At 42.2% G+C, this 21,966-nt stretch overlaps 1 protein-coding gene across 13 annotated transcripts in view; it reads left to right on the plus strand.

Moving 5' to 3' along the window:
• Positions 1-21,966, plus strand: part of RBPMS (RNA binding protein, mRNA processing factor) — a 188,834-nt gene that overhangs the window by 2,757 nt on the left and 164,111 nt on the right. For 4 of the 13 annotated variants that reach the window (XM_074000625.1, XM_005562980.5, XM_074000629.1 and 1 more), the window contains exon 2: positions 3,214-3,282. The exons of 6 other annotated variants lie outside the window; for them this stretch is intronic. In XM_074000625.1, the coding sequence (XP_073856726.1) occupies positions 3,214-3,282 (69 nt within the window). Of the gene's footprint in view, positions 1-3,213; positions 3,283-3,383; positions 3,527-14,642; positions 15,386-21,966 lie in introns of those variants that run through there. 3 more of the 13 variants (XM_074000626.1, XM_065519037.2, XM_045398097.3) reach the window with 2 other exon arrangements.

A 21,966-nucleotide genomic window follows, 5' to 3' on the forward strand; every position in this document is an offset into this window, starting at 1 on the left:
AAAGAAACTAAGGTGGCCTGAATGATCCGGGTAATTTTGCCTTAATTTCCTATTTTTGGTTTATATTTTGTTCTTGAAAAACTCTTACCCTCTTTTTTGGTTTTTTTCTTTCTAACCCTGAAAGCCACAATTAAAATAAATAGGGTATTTGGTAAGTGCCATTAATGAGCCCGGCATTACACAAAACCACTACATTGACCCTTTCCCTGCCCACCCATCGCATCAGCAACTTGCTCTTAAACACATTTAAAAACCTTGGCAGTGGACTCCGGTAAACAGAACACACACATACAACATATATATATATATATATATATATACACACACACACACACACACACACACATAATGACAAGAGAGGAAAAATGTGTTTTGTTGTAATTTCTGGTGGCCATTGAACTGACATGGAAAAATGAGTCCAATCGTCATTAAGGGAAAATAGTTTATTTCACAGATCATGAGGGTGGTTTCGGCTTTCTCCACATTGAATCCAGGTTTGATTTTTTCTGTGTTTCTAGTTTTGAAATGAATTCCTTTTATCAACTAGTGTATTTTAGCGCTTTTGAGAGTTTCTAATGCTTACCCTGAAATAATTGGTTCTAATTGTATAGAATGAACAGTTCAGGATCTAGGAAAATTTTTGCAGCTTTTTAGGGTTGGACGTTTTTGAGAACTTGGGCAGAACGTGTATTAATACTTCTACTTTAGATAGCATTGAAAACTTTGAGGAAAAATAATTTTAGGATTTGGCTAGCCAGTTGTGTAAGAGAGATGATACATTTAGCTTTCTGGTTTTTAATGTATTATTACATTAAATACGTGTATAATACACGTAAAATGTATTATGCGTGTGTGTCCCCTAAGCAAGTTGTCCTGTAAAGACTAATCAGTTGTCAAAATCTCACATTTACAAGGTTTGTTTATATATGTTTAGAGTATCATACCATTTCTTATATTTTACAATTCATAAAATGATTCCTAGAATTTCTCTAATTTTGCAATCAGACTTTATAAAAATTAATATATAAGTAATAGATCCATAATTGTCTTGGCTAATCAGTTATAATTTGAGTTTAAAGTATTTTCAAATATATGAAGACCTTTTCTGTCTTATAGCTAGAAGTAACTTATTTGTTGGTCACTGAATTTTCAAGATAGAAATTTAGATTAAATATGTGATTTGGTTTTTATTTCTACTTTTATGCATGTCATTGAGTACTTTTCAGGCCGATTATAAAACATCTTTAAAAGGCCTTTTATTATATTGAAGCTCTGGTGTTAATTTCTCCTTAAATTGCTTTGAATTGACTTGTACTTATAGTAAAACTAAAGAAGCAAAAAACATGGAAGTGTTGGAATATTGATCAAAAAGATGTGCAGAAATCATATAAAGTCAGTTCTTCAGAGGTTAATGCAAACCTTTACTTTGCATTCCTTCTTTTAAAGTGTTTACTAATTTTGCCAAAATATTGGGGTTGTAAAGAAAATTGTTTCTTACAGTTGCTACAGAGAGGGTAATGTCAGTATCAGGCAACCTCAAATTTTCATTGAGCATTAAAGTCAGTCTACATTATGACTTCAGGAAGGTACAGAATGGTTTTATACAATTTAACCAAGATTGGGGATCTCTGTTATTCCGAGTCCAATAGTCCAATTCAATGCAATAAACATATATTTCAGTTGTAGAATAGGATTTGGTGACAACTGATGCTCCATGACCCCTGCCAGTACGGCATGCACTTTTTGAGTTATTTTTTCAGTAGCGGTTTAAACATTTCCCTGATAAACCCTTGTGTGCGTCTGCAGGCTTCTTCGTTGCCAGTGGCGTTTAGTTTTCAGATGGGTAGTTTAGAAGGGATGGAAGCTCTTTTCTGGAGATGCTTTCATATGATTTTTGTAGGTTCATATTAATTTTTGCTTTACAGATGAAAGTGTTCAGTGCTGGTGATAAGGCAATAAAGTGGGTACTTTTGTGCAGAGCAGTGGTGATATAAATTAGTGCAGCTTTTCAGAAAGGACTGACACTGTCAAAATGTGTTCAGGCCCTTTGATTTAGTACTTTTATTTTTAGAAATTTACCCTAAGGAAACAGTATCAAAGATTTATATATAGGAATGATTTTTGCAGAGTGACTTATGACAGTGACAATTCAGAGGCACTCTGTATCTAACATACAGAAATTGCTAACGAAATCATTGTGTAATTCCAGAAGGGGAATATTATGCATCCACTAAAGGTTCCGTTTTTAAAGAGAAAAATACATGGGTTATAAAATATGTATTATATATAAATACATATTTGTTATGTATTATACATATGTAGTTACATACTATTTTCTGTGTTCTGGAGGTCAGAAACCTGAAGTCAAGGTGTTGGCAGGGCCACCATGCTCTCTAAAGGCTGGAGAGGAGAACCTGTCCTTACCTCTAAGCTTCAGTGACTCCAGACATTCTGAAGACTATATTTGTATTCTCATGTTGTAATATTAAATGAAAAGAACTGATTTTAAAGTTTTATACTGTGTGATGCCAGTTCTCCAATAAATATATATTCATAAAACCAAACATTAATAAAATGTATCTGATAGATTACAGATCATTGCTATTTACTTTCTGATGCTTTTCAGTGTTTAAGTTTTCTAAAATGACCATGTGAACAAAAAGAATTAAATGTTTTTGCTTTGAGGGTTTCCTTGAAATTGTGATATTCACAAAACCAAGGTTGGTCACGTTTAGTTTTGCTCACAAGCCTAGTGGCGAGAATCAGGCCTGCCTTGTTCCTCATAGTGTTCCTTACTACTATTAGTATTTCTCTTACTCATTGCCTTATCCTGATTATGTTAGTGATCTTCAGCTGCTCTGCTGTTGTGATGCTCTTCCAGAGTCCATCCTTACACTATACTGCTGGGCCCTCCAATGCCACGAATCCTTCAGTGCTACTTGGTACTCCACAAAGTCAAGTGCGCACATGGCTTTTGGGATTGCCCTCACCTACCTGTATACTGTGATCCCTTTGCTTCAGCCTTGGTCGTCGTCTTCTGTTTTCTTAATCTAGTCTGAGCTGCTTTCAAGCCAGGATTCAAGTTTTTCAGCCTACATTTTTGCAAGATCCCCCTTGCCTGAATGTCCCATCCCATAGAGATGATTTTTCTTTAGAATTTCAGTAAATTACATTCTGTTATGTCCATTTAACTCCTGGTTATTATTTTTTCAGGTATTTGTTTTGTATGGGTCTATGCCATTTTACAGTATTCTCAATGTTCAACACCTACCCCGGCACCAGGTAAATCTCCTCTGTACACATCCACACTTACATATATGATTCTTTGTAAATGTATATGAAATAGCCTTATCGGTGAGGTTGGTGATTATGAGTTTGTATAGGTAATCTGTTAAGAAGCAGCCACTCGTTTAATGTTGAGGATCCCTTCTGCACTCTGCACTGGGAGTTAGAGAAGGCGTGGATGGATCGGCTGGAAAATTACTTCCATCCCTTTGTCATCAGGAGCCTCCATTTGCCAGCACAGGTGAGCCTGCCTGGTCCATCAGATAGCCACTGTCAGTGTGGGACTGCTTGTCCCAAGGTGCATTTGAATTTTCACCATTAGAATTTGGTTTCTGCTGTGGAATTCCATTTGACCTTTTGGATGAGGGCTTCTAGAAACCTTGGTTAGGTGGAAGAGCACGGAGCTCCCTGTGTTCCCAAACAAGCCTGCTCTGTGTGACAGCCACTTTGGAATGTTTGTGTTCAGTTTCATTTGGCACCTTAGTGTCTGCCTGGGGGCAGGGGAAAGGGAATGCAAATGTTCCTCTTGAACAGTGCTTGCTTTGGTCAAAGAAAAAAACTTAGGAAGGAATGAGGAGAATGAACCTTAATAGCTGGTGCAGAAGTGGCTGCATAGCTCAGTGGGCTTGAGGCCATCTGGGACCAGGTATTTAAAATGGATGCTATGTTGGTATGAAGGTGTCAGTTCCATGCCACTGGTGGGGATGAGCTTATTTGTCATATGGGGATAACTCCTTGCACTCATATTCCTATCTTTAAAAGTGTACCAGGAGATTATTTTAAACAATTTTAATGCCCTGTATTGTGTCTGTTTGGGGGTGGAGGTGGGAGGTCCTTGATAGTATCTGAAACGTGAAGCTGAGTAAAGGGGATATGTTTGTGGTATCAGAAGAAAGCTGCCTGGCTTGTCAGTGTTGCCGATAGCAGGAAAAAGGAAATACTGAAATCTTTAGCCTGCAGAATTGTCAGAAATCTTTTTATCTTTTCACTAAATAAATAATTACCGCCTTTTATTGGGTATTTACTATGTGCCAAGCACTCTTCATGTATGATCTTATTTCAGCCTCACAACAAGCTGATGAAGGGATGATGATGATTGTGTTCCTTTGATGGGGAAGTGGCTGAAGCAGTGAAAAGCTATGGAGCCAGGGTCTTCATGTGCAGATTCTAGGGATGCCAAGATCTGAGGGAGGCAGTTCCTGTCTGAAAGTGGCTCACAGTTTAATGGTGATGCCTCTGTATAAGCAAACAGGTGGATAACCAAGCACGGGATTCAAGTAGAGGTAGTTGTTTGAGTTGAGCACGGCCAACCCTGCAAGGGAAGGGGTGGAGCTGTGTCATAGAAAGCTTTAAAGAAGTTTGAAGAGTCTCTTCTTTAAAGACGACATATGAGCTAAACCTCAGTTAAGATTCTAACTGATGAGAAAAGGATTCAGACAGTGGGGAAAAGATGGACTAGGCAAGGAATTCGCGCTGTGAATGAACACAGGCTTCAAAAGACCCTTTTGGGGAAGAGCAAGCAAGGCATGGCAGGAGAGAAGAAGGGGAGGGAAGAAGGGGGAGGGAGCATTGGCCCACAGTGGGTAGAGGAGCTGCCTCTGCACTAGGGAATTGGACTCTGTCCTCTGATGGGGCACCGGGGTGGATGTGCTCCAGAAGGCAGCATTCTAGGATGTCCCAATGGGCAGGGGGATGCGGCGAATTTTGGAAAAGTTGTTGAGAACCATTCTTGCAGTGAGGTTTCTGCTGCAAGAGCCCTGGTCTCAAAGTGAGGCAGCAGCCTGGCCATGACAGCTGAGGCAGAGATGCCAGGTGTTCGGGGCCTTGATAACTGTCAGATGTGCGGGAGAGAAAGCAGGAGACAGCCTGGCAGCCTCTTGGGTTTCTCCTTCAGGTGACTAGCTAAGTGGCGGTTGTATTTGTAGGAATAGAAAATAGAGATGGGGAAAGGGTAAGAAAAGAAGGTACCTAAGAGATGAAGATGTTATTGAGTCTGGGGTGCAAAGGAGAGGGTCTGATCTTGAAATGCAATTTTCAGAACAATTCAAGAACATGGAGCTGATAATTGAAAATGTGCATACTGGGAGTGAGTACCCAGAAAATGGAATTCATACTTTTTAGGAAACCTTGTGAGGGTTAGCAAGGAAAGAGATACAAAATTTAGTGAAAATTTGGAGTAATGTTAAAAAGTGTTTGAGAAAGGGAGAGAATTGAAAATAATCAGGAAGAATGGGGAAACTTAAAAAAATTAATTTAGGAACATAAAAATGTATTACATATAATCTGCCTGTTTCTGAAGGGTTTGGTATACTTAGCCATTGGAAAGCCTGAAGGGGAGCTTAGAAAAATCTGGTATATGGTATTTCTCATATGCTTTTTTTTGCTTTGATCAAAACTCAGGAATCTGTTTATCTCTCAAACTTGCCATTAATTCCCAGGCTTTTACTTCTCCAACTCTTCATTTGCCAACCCTGCACCTAAAAGGAAAGATCAAGCTACCATAAAATCTGGAGAGGCGTGAGTTTTTTTACAGGATAAAATTTCTAAGTTGCTTTTATCTTTTTTGACTTTATTGGGGAAAAAGAAGAGTAGGATGAGCTTTTGGTCAGCAGCCCAAAGACATCTAATCTGTGGGTCATATTTTCATTTTCTTCTTTTTTTTTCTTTTGAGATGGAGTCGAGTGCAGTGGTGCCATCTCACTGCAATCTCTGCTACCTGGATTCAAGCAATTCTCCTGCCTTAGCCTCCTGAGTAGCTGGGACTACAGGCACACACCACCACACCTAGCTAATTTTTGTATTTTTAGTAGAGACGGAGATTTCACCATGTTGGTCAGGTTGGTCTCAAACTCTTGACCTCAGGTGATCCACCCGCCTCGGCCTCCCAAAGTACTGGGATTACAGGCATGACTCATGCCCGGCCATATTTTCATTTTATTCAATTTATACTTTAAAAATTTGCTGCCTTTTTCAGCCCAGCTAAGTGTCAGCTCAAAGTAGTCCAGGAACTTAAAAAGAAAACAACTTGCATTTGTGTTTCTCTTAGGTTTTAACTCTGCTGCACCTATTATGGTGCATGTTGTGTAAATGCTAAAGAGAAAAAGGAAATGGCAGTAATAAATGCCAATCGCACCAGGAAGATGGATTCAAATTCCAGGTTGTAATACAGTATTGTTAACACAAATTTAAAATGCAAAGGGAATGTTTAGGCAGTTCCATTGTGTCAGCCTTTAGGATTTTGCAAAGGTATGAGACATCTGAGAATCTCCAAAATGAGGTCTGGCTCACCAACCTCTGCAAATAAGTTATAGGACAACTTTACTTTTAATTAAGTTTTATTTCTCATGACTTGATTTTTTTGTGACGTTCCTCTGAATATCCCAGATCCTCGTGTCGCTGGGGTAGATAGGCTGGCAGTGGCCAACGTTGTTCTAAGAGAAATCCTAAAGACTACCCATTTTTTTTTTCTTGAATCCACAGGATCCTGTTTTGTGAAAATTCCTCTTACGCCCACCTATAGGATAGACAGTGGAGGCCCCCCTGGGAGAAAGTGTACACAGAAAGTGCTATCTAATTACAGAAGCAGCAGAATTTCCTTTGTGCTCAGAGGGGAAGTGCTACAAAAGTGTAATTACTTTACCCAGCATGTGTGATTTACGGGACTTAAAATGTGTGAGTTTCCAAAGAGGCATCTGTTTTTAAATACAGTATCCCTCCCAGCCAGGCAGGATGTGTTTGGGGAGGTGGGAGTGAGGACATGCACTTCCGTCCTGTGCCTGCTGCAGGATGCCTGGTGACGGGACTGAAACCGCTGGTACTTGCTGCCCCTCAGGGTCTTGCTTATCTGAGTAGAAGGAAGAAAATCAGCAAAGGGCTGGAATCTAGTCAGCTACTCCCAGACCGATCATCCACTGCTTTCCTCTTACTTCCCACACCGAATTCTTTTTCCAGGACCTCCAAGACTTTTCCCAGTAATAAGTAAAATAATTATTAGAGTGAACCCTGAGACCATTCTTAACATTTCTTTTTCTTTTCTTTTCTTTTTTTTTTTTACCTGTTTTTATTTGAGATGGAGTCTTGTGGTGTTGCCCAGGCTGGTCTTAAACTCCTGGGTTCAAGCGATCCTCCTGCCTCGGCCTCCCAAAGTGCTGGGATTACAGAGGAGACCATTTTTGTTGCGCAAATTTCCTTGTCAGTCTTCTCCTAATATGCATAAGAAAATCAGTGGGATCACTGATCTTGAAGATCAGGTGCAGTGACTGGGCCAGGTGGCTCACACTTAGCACTTCATGAGGCTAGCGCTTTAGGAGGCTGAGGCAGGCAGATCAGTTGAGCCCAGGAGTTCGAGACCAGCCGGGGCAACACAGCAAAACCCCATCTCTGCAAAAAAGTTAGCCAGGCATGGTGGCGTGTGCCTGTAGTCCCAGCTACTTAGGAGGCTGAAGTGGGAGGATTGCCTGAGCTTGGGGAGGTTGGGGCTGCTGTGAGCCATGATCGCATCACTGCACTCCAGCTTGGACAAAGTGAGACTCAGTTTCCAAAAAAAAAAAAAGACCAGGTGCATATCCAGATGTAATCAAACCTGTAAAAACACTTAACGGATTTTGCATATTAATGGATGGATTAAACATTTATGGAGCTGGTGTCTACTCTGCTTTTGACATTGCTCTTTGACAAACCATGTGAAGTGTTGCCATCCCATGTTTTGGGATAAGAAAGCTGAGGCTCTGAGAGATTAAGTAATTGGTCTGAGGTTTTACAGCTGGTGGATAGGAGCTTAAAATTCTCCAGTGGCATATGAGGTTCATGTGATCCGGGCCCTGCTGGTTTCTCTGACCTCATCTGCCAAGAATCACAGCCTCATTCATTATGCTCCAGCTGCCTGGGCTTTGGCTAGGTGTCTCCAACTTGCCAAACTTGTTCCTGCCTCAGGGCCTTTGTGCAAGCCATTCTGTGTGCCCGGAAAGCCCTACACTCAGACTTACCAGCCTCATCCTTGCCATTCATTTAGATCTCAATTCAGATGTCACCCCAGAGAGACCTTTGACCTCCAAGTTTAAAGCAGGCCTATATTCCCAACCCTTTTATTTTCCAAGTAGTACTTCTTACCTCCTGACATTGCCTTATATGCTTATTGTACTTTCCTGGTACCCTTGGAATGTACCTCCCTGGCAGCAGAGACTTGCCTGCCTTGTTTAACACTGTGCAAACCTCAGGTGCCTAGGACGATGCCCAGAACTGTCCAATACGTTTTTTTTTTTTTTTTTGGTGAATTGACTAGAATGTAAATCTGCTTGACAAAGACCAAAGCCTGTCCGATACACTGTCATCATAAACCTTTTTCAGCAGTTTTCAGGTTAAACTTTGTATTTCTGCCTTGAAGATGATCATTGCTGGTCCCCATCCCCACTTTATTACAAACAAAACCACAGTTGTCATCTCGCATCCTTTAAGCTGGAAGTGTTGTTCAGAAGGTAAGTGATAAAGCCCTTGTAGGGGAATGCAGCAGTTTTTCACACATAAACGAATCCTTCCTTTTGTCCTCTTAGAATGGGAAACCTATTACAAATTCCACAGAACCAGGAGAGGGATGTGGGTCTGGTGTATAGGGAATGCGAAAGTATAAGTAGGGCAAGGTGAATTTGATTCCTGTTTTCCAGATGTGACTGTTAGCTTGTTAGGGTTACTGTTAATAACCCAGGTGGAATTGATTTGGAGATAGACTTACCACTTCTGATCCTGTGATTGGGTCTAGCCTCCAGCTCAATATACCTTCCTCAATTTGCCTACAAGAGGAAAAAGATCTGAAGCGCAGCATAATGCTGGCTTTAGCCGGAAGAATCCAGCCTTTAAGCCATCTACATGTGTAGCCATGAAGGACCTTCTAATCTGCCTTGTGAGCCTTTATGGGGCCACCTCACAGCCACAATTTATGCCCATGTGTGTCAGCCTCACCGACTCAGGAGCTGTTTCTATTCATTGTAAAGCAGACCAGATGACATTTCAGGATGAAAGAAATAGAAGTCGTCATTACATAGGGCATCAGGCTAACAAGTCACCTGTTAGTGGAGCAGACTAGTTAGTGCACTGATGAAAATGCAGACCATTGGATTATCCTCATTTATAGCATTTATGTCACACTTGACCTTCAACAAACTTGGTTAACTTTACCATCATCCGTTACCTGATAGTCTTAGAACCAATAGTATATAAATCCTTATAGAAGTTAGTTCTTGACCAATCAATTCATGAGTATTCTTTTTTCTCTCTCATTATCTCATCTTTGTTTCTGAGGGATCTAGGACAAGCCACTGAAGCTGCTTGTCTTTGACAAGTCATTTTAATCTGTTACCTTAACTAAAAGGTAGGGATTGTATGTATAGACAACGCCTGTTGTGCATTAAAAGAACCGTAAATCTCATTTTTCCACTTTCATTCCGCTTTCCATTTCCCCATTATGATGCAGAAAGCTGCCGTGGCGTGCCAAGACACATCCAGGGTGGGCTGTTTGGGGGGAATGGTTTTAATTTTAAGCCTTTTAAGTGAAAACCCTTAGACCTTGCCTCTGTTTTGTTAAATTACGATTCTAACAAAATAAGCCAAAATGAGTGAAGCACTAGACTTTGGAAACTCTTTCCTGTATATTTGAAAAGATCTTCTTGAGACTGCTTTCCTTACCTGAAGTTGTTTTGTTTTTTTCCTAAGCAAATGAGTGCCTCTCCTTGAGAACTGGGTGGGAGTCTCTGGGTGTGAGAGAACGGCAGGAAATGACCCTTTCTAAACAAAAGGACTCTTTAAGGCCTATCCTGAGTCTTTGTGTTTTGAGGAGGGGTTATGCAGAAAACCAGAGCTAGGAAATGAATCGCTGCATTAGCCATTCGAATGGGGGAAGGGAGAAGGGAGAACATTGTCTCCCTGCACGCCCTCCCAAGTATCTAATACCAGGGGACACGTACTGTGAGATCCAAAGAAGTGCAAAAAAGACCCTGGGAGCCGAGGTAGTTCTTCAGGAGTGCGTGGCTTCAAGTCCCCTATAGGAAAGAAAGAACCAGGTTGGGCAGAATGATACCCAGTGTGATGTTCTGGGCATCAGCTTTAACCTGGGCTTTCAGAATTTGTTTGAAAAAGCTCATGACCAACAGAATGCAGAAGTAAGTACAAAATGAAGAAAGTATGAGAGGGGTTTTGTAGGATCTATTTGTCATATGTATTTTTTTTTTTTTTCTCGCTCTGTCACCCAGCCTGGAGTGTAGTGGTGTGATCTCAGTGCACTGCAACCTCTGCCTCCTGGGTTCAAGCGATTCTCCTGACTCAGCCTTCTGATTAGCTGGAGTTACAGGTGCCTGCCACCGTGCCCGGCTAATTTTTTTTAATTTTTAGTAGAGATGAGGTTTCACTATGTTGGCCAGGCTGGTCTTGAACTCTGCTGATCTCAAGTGATCCGCCCACCTCGGCCTCCCAAAGTGCTGAGATTACAGTGCCCGGCCCGTATATATGTTTGTGATAGATTTACTATATATATCTTTATGATCTCTTTATCCATAGGTAGAAGTTAGAGTGTTATGATTTTCTAATAAATACCCAGTAAATAAAGATTTGAATTGCTGTGTTAATGAGAAAATGAACTTTGAGGAATGCAGGTCCCTTTAAATGATCAGGTCCAGAGGGACTTTAAAATGAGACCACAGTCACATCCTACTCCCCTCAGAGCTACATATTCACCTCTCTGTGTTCACTGTTTGTTGTTGCTACAAGTAGCTGTAAATTAACCTAATAATGCCACACTGGACATTGTAACTCACTCTATAGTTTAACAATGTAGATAGCCAATCACTAATCAGTGTAATTTGTGTAAACCAATGAGAATTCCTGGTAAACAACTTTATATCAGCCCACTCACTTGTCCCTCCTCCTCTTTTTTTTTTTTTTGCCTTTAAAAAGCCACTTGTAACTGATTTTTAATTGGAATGTATATTCAGGGCACCCATGCTCCTGGGTTGCAATCTTCAAGCTTGGCCAAAATAAACTCTATATTAATTTTGCCTCACCTTTTATGGTGCTATCAACTTCTTTTCTAAATCTAAGCTGAAGAGGGAATTAGTAATCATTGCTGAGCGAGGTAGTGGGCCTGTGATGAAGAAATGTCGGGCCTTGCCCTGCAGTGGAATGTTCCCTCCTCTCCTCACTTCAAAGTGACCATTCATTGTATCAGTATTTGCGCAAGGCGATCCCAGATTTAAAATGCTAGAAAAGGGGATAGGTCTTATCAAAATTATTTTGCTTTTATAAATTCTTGCTGTCTTGGAGCGATGAACTTCTCTGCTCTTCCAGGGACACTGCAGTTTTTTTTCAAGGAATATAAATCACTAATAATTAGAAACACACGTCTTGTTGAAAATAGTTTTGTGGTTTACTTTGTTTTCAGAACTTGAAAACGACAAACGTCTTTTCTAAGAAAAAGCATTGTTTGTTACACCACCACTGTTTGTAGGCTTTTCATTGTAACTATTTTTAGAAAGACTGGCTCATGTGTTTGGTGGGGACTGTGTGTTGAGGGTAGGGGGCTGGTTTATTTACTTCACAGCACCAGATGCTTTACAGAATTGAAGATAAGATTAAAGCTGCAACTCAGATCCCATTATGAAAGAGTTTTGTTTATATATTAAAGGCTTGGAAGACTCTTTATCTTAGATATGAAGCCAGCAGTGCAGTATTCAAAAGAGATGTGATTATTTTAAGTTCCAGAGTTGATAGGGAAAAGTTATTCTCACTGAAAATCCCAGTGTCTGAAGTGTTGGTAGGTTTTCTTCATTTTCTTTTTTTTTTTTTTTTGAGACAGAGTCTTGCTGTGTTGCCCACGCTAGAGTGCAGTGGTGTACCTCTGCCTCCCAGGTTGAAGCAATTGTCCTGCCTCAGCCTCCGAGTAGCTGGGACTACAGGCGCATGCCACCACCCCCAGCTAACTCTTGTATTTTTAGTAGAGACGGGGTTTCACTCTGTTGGTCAGGCTGGTGTTGAACTCCTGACCTCAGGTGATCTGCCTGCCTCGGCCTCCCAGAGTGCTAGGATTACACACGTGAGTCGCTGCACCCGGCCATTTTCTTCATTTCTTTTTTTTTGGGGGGGGGGGGATGAAGTCTTGCTGTATTTCCCAGGCTGGAGTGCAGTGGTGCGATCTCACCTCATTGTAACCTCCGCCTTGGGTATTCAAGCTGTTCTGCTTCAGCCTCCCAAGTAGCTGGAATTACAGGCACATGCCACCACACCTGGGTAATTTTTTTGTATTTTTAGTAGAGATGAGGTTTCACCATGTTGGCCGGGCTGGTCTTGAACCCCTGACCTCAAGTGATTCCCCGCCCCCTCCCCAGCCTCCCAAAGTGCTGGGATTACAGGCCTGAGCTACCATGCCCGGCCCTCATTTTCTTAATACATTGTTTAAACTCCTGATTTGAGAAAGGTTAATGTATAACATAACAATTGGTAAGATACCAATTTACAAATATGGAAATATATATTAATTTAGATTCATTTAGAGGAGGTGGTATATGGTATACAATTGGCGTATGTTTTTCATTCTTAAAGTATCAGTTATTTTCCTGTTATTTTCTGTGGTAACATTGCTTGTATTTTTGTTGTTGCTGTTGAGACGGAGTCTGGCTCTGTCGCCCAGGCTGGAGTGCAGTGGCATGATCCCTGCTCACTGTAACCTCTGCCTCCAGGGTTCAAGAGATTCTCCTGCCTCAGCCTCCCGAGTACCTGGGACTACAGGTGACTGCCACCACACCCAGCTAATTTTTGTAGTTTTAGCAGAGATGGGGTTTCACTATGTTGACCAGGCTGGTCTCAAACTCCTGACCTCAGGTGATCCACCCACCTTGGCCTCCCAAAGTGCTGGATTACAGGCATGAGCCACCACCCCCAGTCGCATTGATTGTATTTTTAAAAGATAAAAAAAAAAATAAGTGTGATCCATTCTCTAAGCTGCTCGCCACCATGCAATATTGAGAGTCAGAAGAATGGCTCTCAGATCCTGTGCATTAAGAACTGTTTGTGTATCAGCCTTCTAAAGCATGGCGAATAAGACAACATATGCAGTGGAGACAGTTTTCCTGGGATCATTTGTGGTCGAGATGGATTCAGGAATGTAGTGTGTCTGATTTTATTGGGTGCAGCAACTGCTTTTTCTATAGCTCTTGGTATTCATGTAACTGATGGTTAACCCCGAATCAAAGTGAAAATGTCCTGAGCAGGCATGTTTGTCCATTCTCTCCATGTTCTTAAATCATCAAAGGGAAGTTCTTGCCCTTTGCAAGACCAGCATCTGTTGCCATTTGGTCATAGTGCACCCAGCCTGCTGACTCTGTATCTTCAAAACAAAAACAAAAGCCAGTAGGGAGGGAGCAAAGACTCCAAAGTGCTGTGGGGCTTTGGAATACTGTGAGTTTCTGATTTTGGTAAATGTACATCCAAGATGTTTTAACCATTAACTGTCCCCTCTTCTACATTCCATTAAACCCCACTGGCCTTTAATCAACATGAGAATTTCTCTTGTGATATCCTGGATTGTGATTAGATAGATAGAGGAGTCCTATTGGTGTGAGCTTACCTTGGAGTCAATGGAAAACTGTTATTTTTCCTTTTTTTTGTTTTTTTGAGACGGAGTTTTGCTCTTGTTGCCCAGGCTGGAGTGCAATGGCACCATCTCAGCTCACCACAGCCTCTGCCTCCTGGGTTCAAGCGATTCTCCTGCCTCAGCCTCCGGAGTAGCTGGGATTACAGGCATGCGCCACCACACCCGGCTCATTTTGTATTTTTAGTAGAGACGGGGTTTCTCCATGTTGGTCAGGCTGGTCTCGAACTCCCGACCTCAGGTCATCTGCCCGCCTTGGCCTCCCAAAGAAAAGTGTTTTTCCGTGTACTGATACTAAAGTCAGCCCAGGCAAAGCCTGGGTGCTGCTCCGTGCAGGAGACTCAGGAATAGAAATGTAGCAGATTGACCTGGGACCCTCCTCCCTGAAAGAGATGTCAGTACTCTGACATCTCGCCACATAACTCCAAAGCCCTGTACTTTCCAAACTGACATTGCAATCGTAGTCTTTAGAACGCTTGCTGTAAATACCTTTCCTCCCTCCCCACACCTAATGGATTAATTTTTAGTCTTATAAATTAGGAAATTTCTCATATAGGGCTGAGATAAAGAGTAAGTGTTATTGTTCATGTAAAGCCCTGAAATAGTTTGCCTTTATCAAAAGCTCTAGGGTATTTTCGCAGGTCTTTCGTTGTACTAAAAATGTGCAGAACTACCTTCTACCCCAGGTGGTCCTCAGCAGAGCTTCTGTGTGGAGCAGAAAGTTTTCTCCTGGGATATTTTTGCCTATTTTAAGCCCTGTCTTACGCTTATTTCTGTTGGTCATTTCTCCCAGCATTTCTTAAAGGAAAGATAGTAATGTATTGCTTCTATTTTAGGGATTAAAAGAATGATAAATGTATGAGGTGTTTAATTCATTTTATATTTTAAATTGAAACTACCAAGATTCATAAGCTGTTTGTTCATCTAATTGGATCACATTGTGTTCAAGTTTCTGTTCACTGTTTTTGTTATTTAAAATACAATCTTAGTTACCCTTTCTCTCCTTACCCCCATTAGCAAACACAAGTAAGCAAAAAAAAGATTAAAAAAGGAAACAATTCTATAACTCCCTCACAACCAGTGTTAATACCTCGCTGTCTTTTACATGTTCTTTTCTCTGTGTGTGCACACATGCATCTATTTGAACAAAAGTGAGATCATAATAAGTTTTCCATTTATTTCACTTGAAAGTATGTTATGAACATCTTTGCTTGCCATTGAATACATTTCTCTCTCTGTTTTTTGATTTGTCATCTTGCTGTGTCCTCCAGGCTGGAGTGCAGTGGCGCAATGCGATCATAGCTCACTGCAGCTTTGAACTGCTGACCTCAAGCGATCCTCACACCTCAGCCTCCCAAGCAGCTGGGACTACAAGTGTGCACCACCACGCCTGGCTAAGTTTTTCTGTTTTTTCTGTAGAGACGCGGTCTCATTATGTTGCCCAGCCTGGTCTCAAGCTCTTGGCCTCAGGTGATCCTCCTGCCTCAACCTCCCAAAGTGTTAGGATTACAGGCATGAGTCTTTGCATCTGGCCAATTGGATACGTTTCTGCAGCCAAATTTTAAATTCTTCCTATTGTGCTATACTATGGATGTGCCTTAATGTATTTGACCCACCCCTTATTATTGGGCTTATTATTGAACATATTTCCAGCTTAAGTGATATAAACAGTGCTGTACATCCTCCTAGCTAAATCTGTGTATACACCCTTAGTGATTTCCTTAGCTTCAACTCTTAGAAGTGGAATTTCTGGGTCAAAGGGCATGCATTCTTTTAAAGATATTTGATGTTTATTGCCAAATCTTCTCTAGAACACTGTACTAACTCCCATTCGTACTAAGATAATCAGCGGGCCCATTCCCTGCATCCTCTGCCCCTGCCATTCAAAAATGTCCGAAGATGGCTCCCTCACTGTGCAGTTTTTCATATTTGTGTTCCATCTGTGATTCACAATTAATATTCCAGCCTCATCTGTACAACACCTGGATGTTACATAGTGACTTTTTTTTAACCTCGTTTGAAGACATATCCCAGTTGTTTCTCATACTTCGCTGGGTACAAAAATGCTTAGCAGATAATTTCTGGGGGTGTCATTCTTGTGTTTATCGGGCACCATGAAGTGTGTTGATTTTTGTGTGTTAGGTGCTTGCTATATTCTTCTGGCTATTAATGTCTGACGAGGCCAGTATTTCAGGTGTTCTGAGTGCATGTACAGAATTTGAGTCAGCTCTAACATTTGTCAGGTAGAGCAATAACACTGCCAGTTAAAACTTTATTTTAGATGCATCCTGATTTCACAGATGTTACAGTGTGGAAACATGTCTCAGAATCGGTGCATATATTATTCTCTTACCTGCTTTTCTGGTCACAAGGTTGGTTTGCTCTTGAGGTGAGAACAGAGACAGTCTGGTCAGTTTGACATAAGTTTTGGTGGACAGTGAGCCAAGTACATCCTTGGAAAGAATTTTATAATTACAGTTGAATCAATAATGCCTTTTTTTTTTTTTTTTTTGGAGACAGGGTCTCTCTCTGTCACCCAGGGTGTGGAGTACAGTAGCATGATCAGAGCCCACTGTAACCTCAACCTCCTGGGCTCAAGCGATCCTCCCACCTCAACCTCCTGAGTAGCTGGGACCACAGAGCTATGTCACCACACCCTGCTAATTTTTTTTTTTTGAGACAAAGTTTCACCCTTGTTACCCAGGATGGAGTGCAGTGGCACCACCTTGGCTCACTGCAACAGCACCATCTTGGCTCACTGCAACCTCCACCTCCCGGGTTCAAGTGATCCACCTGCCTCAGCCTCCCAAATTTCTGGGATTACAGGCTCCTGCCACCATCCCCGGCTAATTGGTCTGTTTTTAGTAGAGATGGGGTTTCACCATGTTGGACAGGCTAATCTTGAACACCTGACCTCAGGTGATCCTGAGCCTGCCTCAGCCTCCCAAAGTTCTGGGATTATAGGCATGAGCCACCACCCCTGGCTCACCCTGCTAATTTTTAAATTTTTTTGTGGAGATGGGGTCGCACTCCATTTCTCAGACTTTTCTCCAACTCCTGGCCTCAGGCAATCCTCTTGCCTTGACGTCCCAAAGTGTTGAGACTTACAGGCATGAGCTACCATGCTTTGCCCCACAATGCCTTTTATTAGGTAGAGGCCGTGGTGTATATCTCCTTGTGAAAATGATCCTTTTCCTCCTCCTTCAAATTGAGGACGCTGCCTTGGCGCTCCAGCATGTTGCAGCTCCTTATTACTCAGGATGGAGGAGAGACCATTCAGGGCAATCGCATCTTTCCTGGAGGGGCTGTTTTCCCTGTGGATGCCCACAACATACCAAGAGTCAAATCCTATCTGAGGAGTGTAGCTCCGATCTCCCCGTGTGGGCAGGGCAATCACCATTAACCCCAGCCCACAGGCCTCCTTAATTGTTAACAGACATTCTGAGAAGTGCACGCCCTCCACAAAGCCTACACACATGTGTTCGAGTGTGACTCTAGGAAATGAGCAGATGTAATGGAAACCTCAGTATTGACTCATCCGATTGTTACATATGAGTGGAATTTGCATCTCATTTAGTGTTTATTTCAGTAGATTCCAATTGAGGTCATGGAGTGCTAAATTTATATGCATCATAGCACCTTTCTCAAAGGAATTGGGAACTCTTTTGCAAAATAAAAGATGTCTTCTTTTCCTTTAGCCCTTGGTTTTGTTTGGCAGATGGTGTAGGTGAAGAGAACATTAGTTGTGGAAGAGGTATGTGTGACTCCCTTGGGCATAGTCATTGATATTTGTGAAAGATGGGCTGAGAGTCTGTTTTCTTGGCCTTTCTGGGGGATGGAGAAGTCGTTACTGAGAAGCAGTTTTCTTGCCTTCTTGGAAAGACCTCAGTCAGCACAGGAGACAATGGGAGAATAACATTGGATCCTACTTAAATGGACAACATTGTGTAATATGGGTGGAGAGGGCTTAGAAATTCAGTACGAGATCAGTGTGGACCAGAATAAAAGGCTTTGAGAAAGAAAGGTGGACCTTGAGGAACTGGTAATATTTAAATAGAAATGGGTACTGGGTTAGGAGAGTTTCACCATCAAAAAAGATTGGCAGGCATAGTGGTGTGTGCCTGTAGTCCCATCTACTTGGGAGGCTGAGGTGGGAAGATCGCTTGAGCCCAGGAGGTCAAGTCTGCAGTGAGCTGTGGTCATGTCATTGCACTCTAGCCTGGACAACAGAGTGAGGCCCTATCACTTAAAAAAAAAAAAGAAAGGTTTGAAAGTAGGAATGAATGTAGCACATTTACAGGAGCAGGGAAAAGCTATCTCTATTACTTTTTGATGAATGAATTGTATGTATTTGGGGATATTTTAAAGAATTTTTAAGTTGGGCACTGTCCTCATGCTTGTAATCCCAGCACTTTGGGAGACTAAGTGGGAGGATTGCTTGAGCCCGGGAGTTCGAGACTAGCCTGGGCAACATGGTAAAACCCTGTCTCTACAAAATATACAAAAATTAGCCAGGTGTGGCGGTGTGCATCTGTAGTCCCAGCTATCAGGAGGCCGAGATGGGAGGATCAGGATCACTTGAGCCCAGGAGGTCAGAGCCACGGTGAGCGATGATTGCGTCACTGCACTCAGCCTGGGCTGCAGAACAGGACCCTGACTCAAAAGGAAAAAAAAAAAAAAAAGAATTATAATTTGTCAATGTCATTGGTTTTCCAATCGGGCCTGTTCCACAGGTGATTGATATACAACCAGGGAAGAAGTTAGACACCTGCAGAACTCAATGCCAGTGAGCTAAGTCTTTTTTTTTTCCAACTCATTTTGGGTCCTAGGTATGCAAGGCCATGCAAGCTGTTCAGATTACCATACTGGAAAAATAAGGATTTTTTTCTTTAGTTATTCTTCCTTAACTTTCTTTTTTATTCCAGCAGGGTGCAGTGGCTTACTGCAACCTCTGCCTCCTGGGCTCAAGCAATTTTCCCATCTCAGCCTCCCGAAAAGCAGTCGCGTGCCACCAAACCCAGCTAATTTTTGTACTTTTAGTAGAGACGGGGTTTGACCATGTTGCCCAGGCTGGTCTTGAACTCCTGAGCTCAGTGATCGTCCCCACTCAGCCTCTCAAAGTACTGGGATTACAAGCGTGAGTCACCATGCCCGGCCTTAACTTTCTGGATGAAGCCATTTACTCCATAACTTTGCTTATTTTTTCCTGTTTTTTTTTTTTTTTTTTTTTTTTTGGTGGGGGAGTGCTTCTTCATTCTGCCTCTTCAGAACAGCATGGCTGTTTATCAGCCATGGTGACTCTTAGCTGAATGTGTAATTCCTAGATGATCTAGTCATCCCAAAGGTACTCAACTCCTACTTGGATTAGTCCCTCCTGGTGCAGTGAGCAGCAAACAGACATTGTCCTTGATCATCCTGGAAGTTACAGTGTAGTTGGAAGTGTATATTAAACAGTTAAGCACGGATAGATAGAGAATAACAGACTGTAATAAGTGCTAGGGAGGAAGAGTGCAGTCGATGTGAGATCGATAGTTGATGGTCAGGGGACCTTTTTGACTTTATTCTCGGCACTGTTCACATCACTGGGTGTGAACTCGGTCATCTTCACTGTGCTGTGGGGTAGTTATCCACCACCGCTCCTCCCAATAGAGGAGGAACTGAGGCTCAGTGAGTTGAATTAACTTGCCATGGGTCACAGCTAATAAATAACAGAGCCTGGGTTTGAACCCGGTCAGTTAGTTCACAATCCATCAATTTCACTAGACCTCACTGCCAGTTTAGAGGTACTAGAGAAGTTTACTTCAAGGGAACAAGAGTTCTCTTCCTTAGGCCCATATTGCTCAGGATCCTGCCTCCCTAAACAGAAGAGCTTGCAACACAGGGCTTGTGTAAGCCTTCGGCGATCAGTAATGTGGAAACTAATCTTGTCAAGATGACCAGTTACAGGATCCTTAGTTTAAGAAAATCTAAATGGCCTTGGGCTTCCTCTTGCCAAAATCTAGTCTTTTCTACTTCTTCCATCCTACCTGTCTAGACCCTTAAGTTAGACCCCCAGAACCTCAATGGACTCTGCCCACCCTTAGTCCATCTAACACGAATGGCAGATTCCTTTTCCAAAGGCGCTACTCTAGCTAGGCACGGTGGCTTATGCCAGCAATTCGGCACTTTGGGAGGCTGAGGCAGGCGGATAACCTGAGGCCAGGAGTTTGAGACCAGCCTGGCGAACATGGCGAAACCCTGTCTCTACTAAAAATACAAAAATTAGCCTAGTATGATGGCAGGCGCCTGTAATCCCAGCTACTTGGAACGGTGAGGCAGGAGAATCACTTGAACCTGGGAGGAGAGGGTTGCAGTGAGCCAAGGTCGTACCACTACACTCCAGCCTGGGCAACAGAACAAGACTCTGTCTCAAAAACAAAAACAAACAAAAATCAAAGGCTCTACTCCATAAATCAGTTGCACCGAAAAACATTTGGAGGCTCCTTGATCAAAGATTTGATGTATGTGAAAGTGTTCTGAAGACAGTAGAGTGCTGTATAGTTGCACACCACCATGTTTTGGTGATAGTAAGATCCAATTTTGAGAAATAATTCTCTCATCTCTTAAAATTCAAATTAAAAAGTGTATAATTGAATAGTTCTTAGAATATTCAGAGCTGTGGAACCATCACCACTATCTAATTTTAGAACATTTTGTTAACCCCTGAAAAAAATCGCAAATCCATTAACCAATCAGTCAGCCTTTCCTCCTCTCCCTAACCCAGAGCAACTGCGAATCTGCCTTTTTTCCTCTGTGGATTTGCCTGTTTCGGACATTTCATGCAAATGGAATAATACAAGATTGGTCTTTTGGCTTTTTTCACTTAGCATCATGTTTTCAAGGCTCATCCATCTTATAGCATGAGTTAGCACCTTTCCCATTATTTGAGTGATATCGCCGGTGTGTGGATGTGCCATGTTTTGTTTGTCCATTCATCTGTTCACATATATTTGGGTTGTTGACACTTTCTAGATGTCAGTCTGTTCTTACAAAGCATTCCACCTCCGGGTCCCTCAATGTCTAGTGCCTAGAGTGTTTTTTTTTTTTTTTTTTTTTTTGAGATGGAGTTTTGCTCTTGTTGCCCAGGCTACAGTGCAATGGTGTGATCTCAGCTCACTGCAACCTCTGCCTCCTGGCTTCAAGTGGTGCTCCTGCCTCAGCCTCCCACGTAGCTGGGATTACAGGTGTGAGCCACCATGCCCGGCTAATTTTGTATTTTTAGTAGAGAAGGGATTTCTCCATGTTGGTCAGGCAGGCCTCGAACTCCCAACCTCAGGTGATCTGCCTGTCTCGGCCTCCCGAAGTGCTGGGATTACAGGTGTGAGCCACCATGCCTGGCCTAGAGTGTTTTCTTTAATCTTCTCCAGTTACTTCAACTTTTTTCTGTCCAAGCTTATCTTTTGGGCTTTCCCCCAGTAGGACTGTTGAGTCAGTTACTGACTTAGCACAGTGAATATGCATCCTAATCCATTCTTTATTTTTTATTTTATTTTATTTTTGAGATGGAGTCTCACTCTGTTGCCAGGCTGGAGTGCAGTGGCACGATGTTGGCGCACTGCAACCTCCAACTCCCTGGCTCAAGCGATTCTCCTGCCTCAGACTTCTGAGTAGCTGGGATTATAGGCAGACACCACCACGCCCAGCTAATTTTTGTAGTTTTAGTAGAGACGGGGTTTCACCATGTTGGCCAGGATGGTCTCGATCTCCTGACCTTGTGATCTGCCTGCCTTGGCCTCCCAAAGTGCTGGGATTACAGGCATGAGCCACTGCACCCAGCCTTACTTACATTCTTTTATGTGTCTACATGTATTCATTTGGATGTTGAGCTCAGTTTTTTAAAAGACGGTTCATCCAACAAGTATGTATTGAATACCTACTGTGTGCCTGACACTAGTTGGCAGTTGGAATAAATTAGTGAACAAAGCTAAGAGCCCTGCCTCCATGGGGACTTAAACATTTTGGTAAAGCTTACATTCTGGGGGACTTAAAACACACACACACACACACACACA

The sequence above is a fragment of the Macaca fascicularis genome, chromosome 8 (assembly GCF_037993035.2).
Source record: "Macaca fascicularis isolate 582-1 chromosome 8, T2T-MFA8v1.1".
In the NCBI taxonomy this organism is placed as follows: Eukaryota; Metazoa; Chordata; class Mammalia; order Primates; family Cercopithecidae; genus Macaca; species Macaca fascicularis.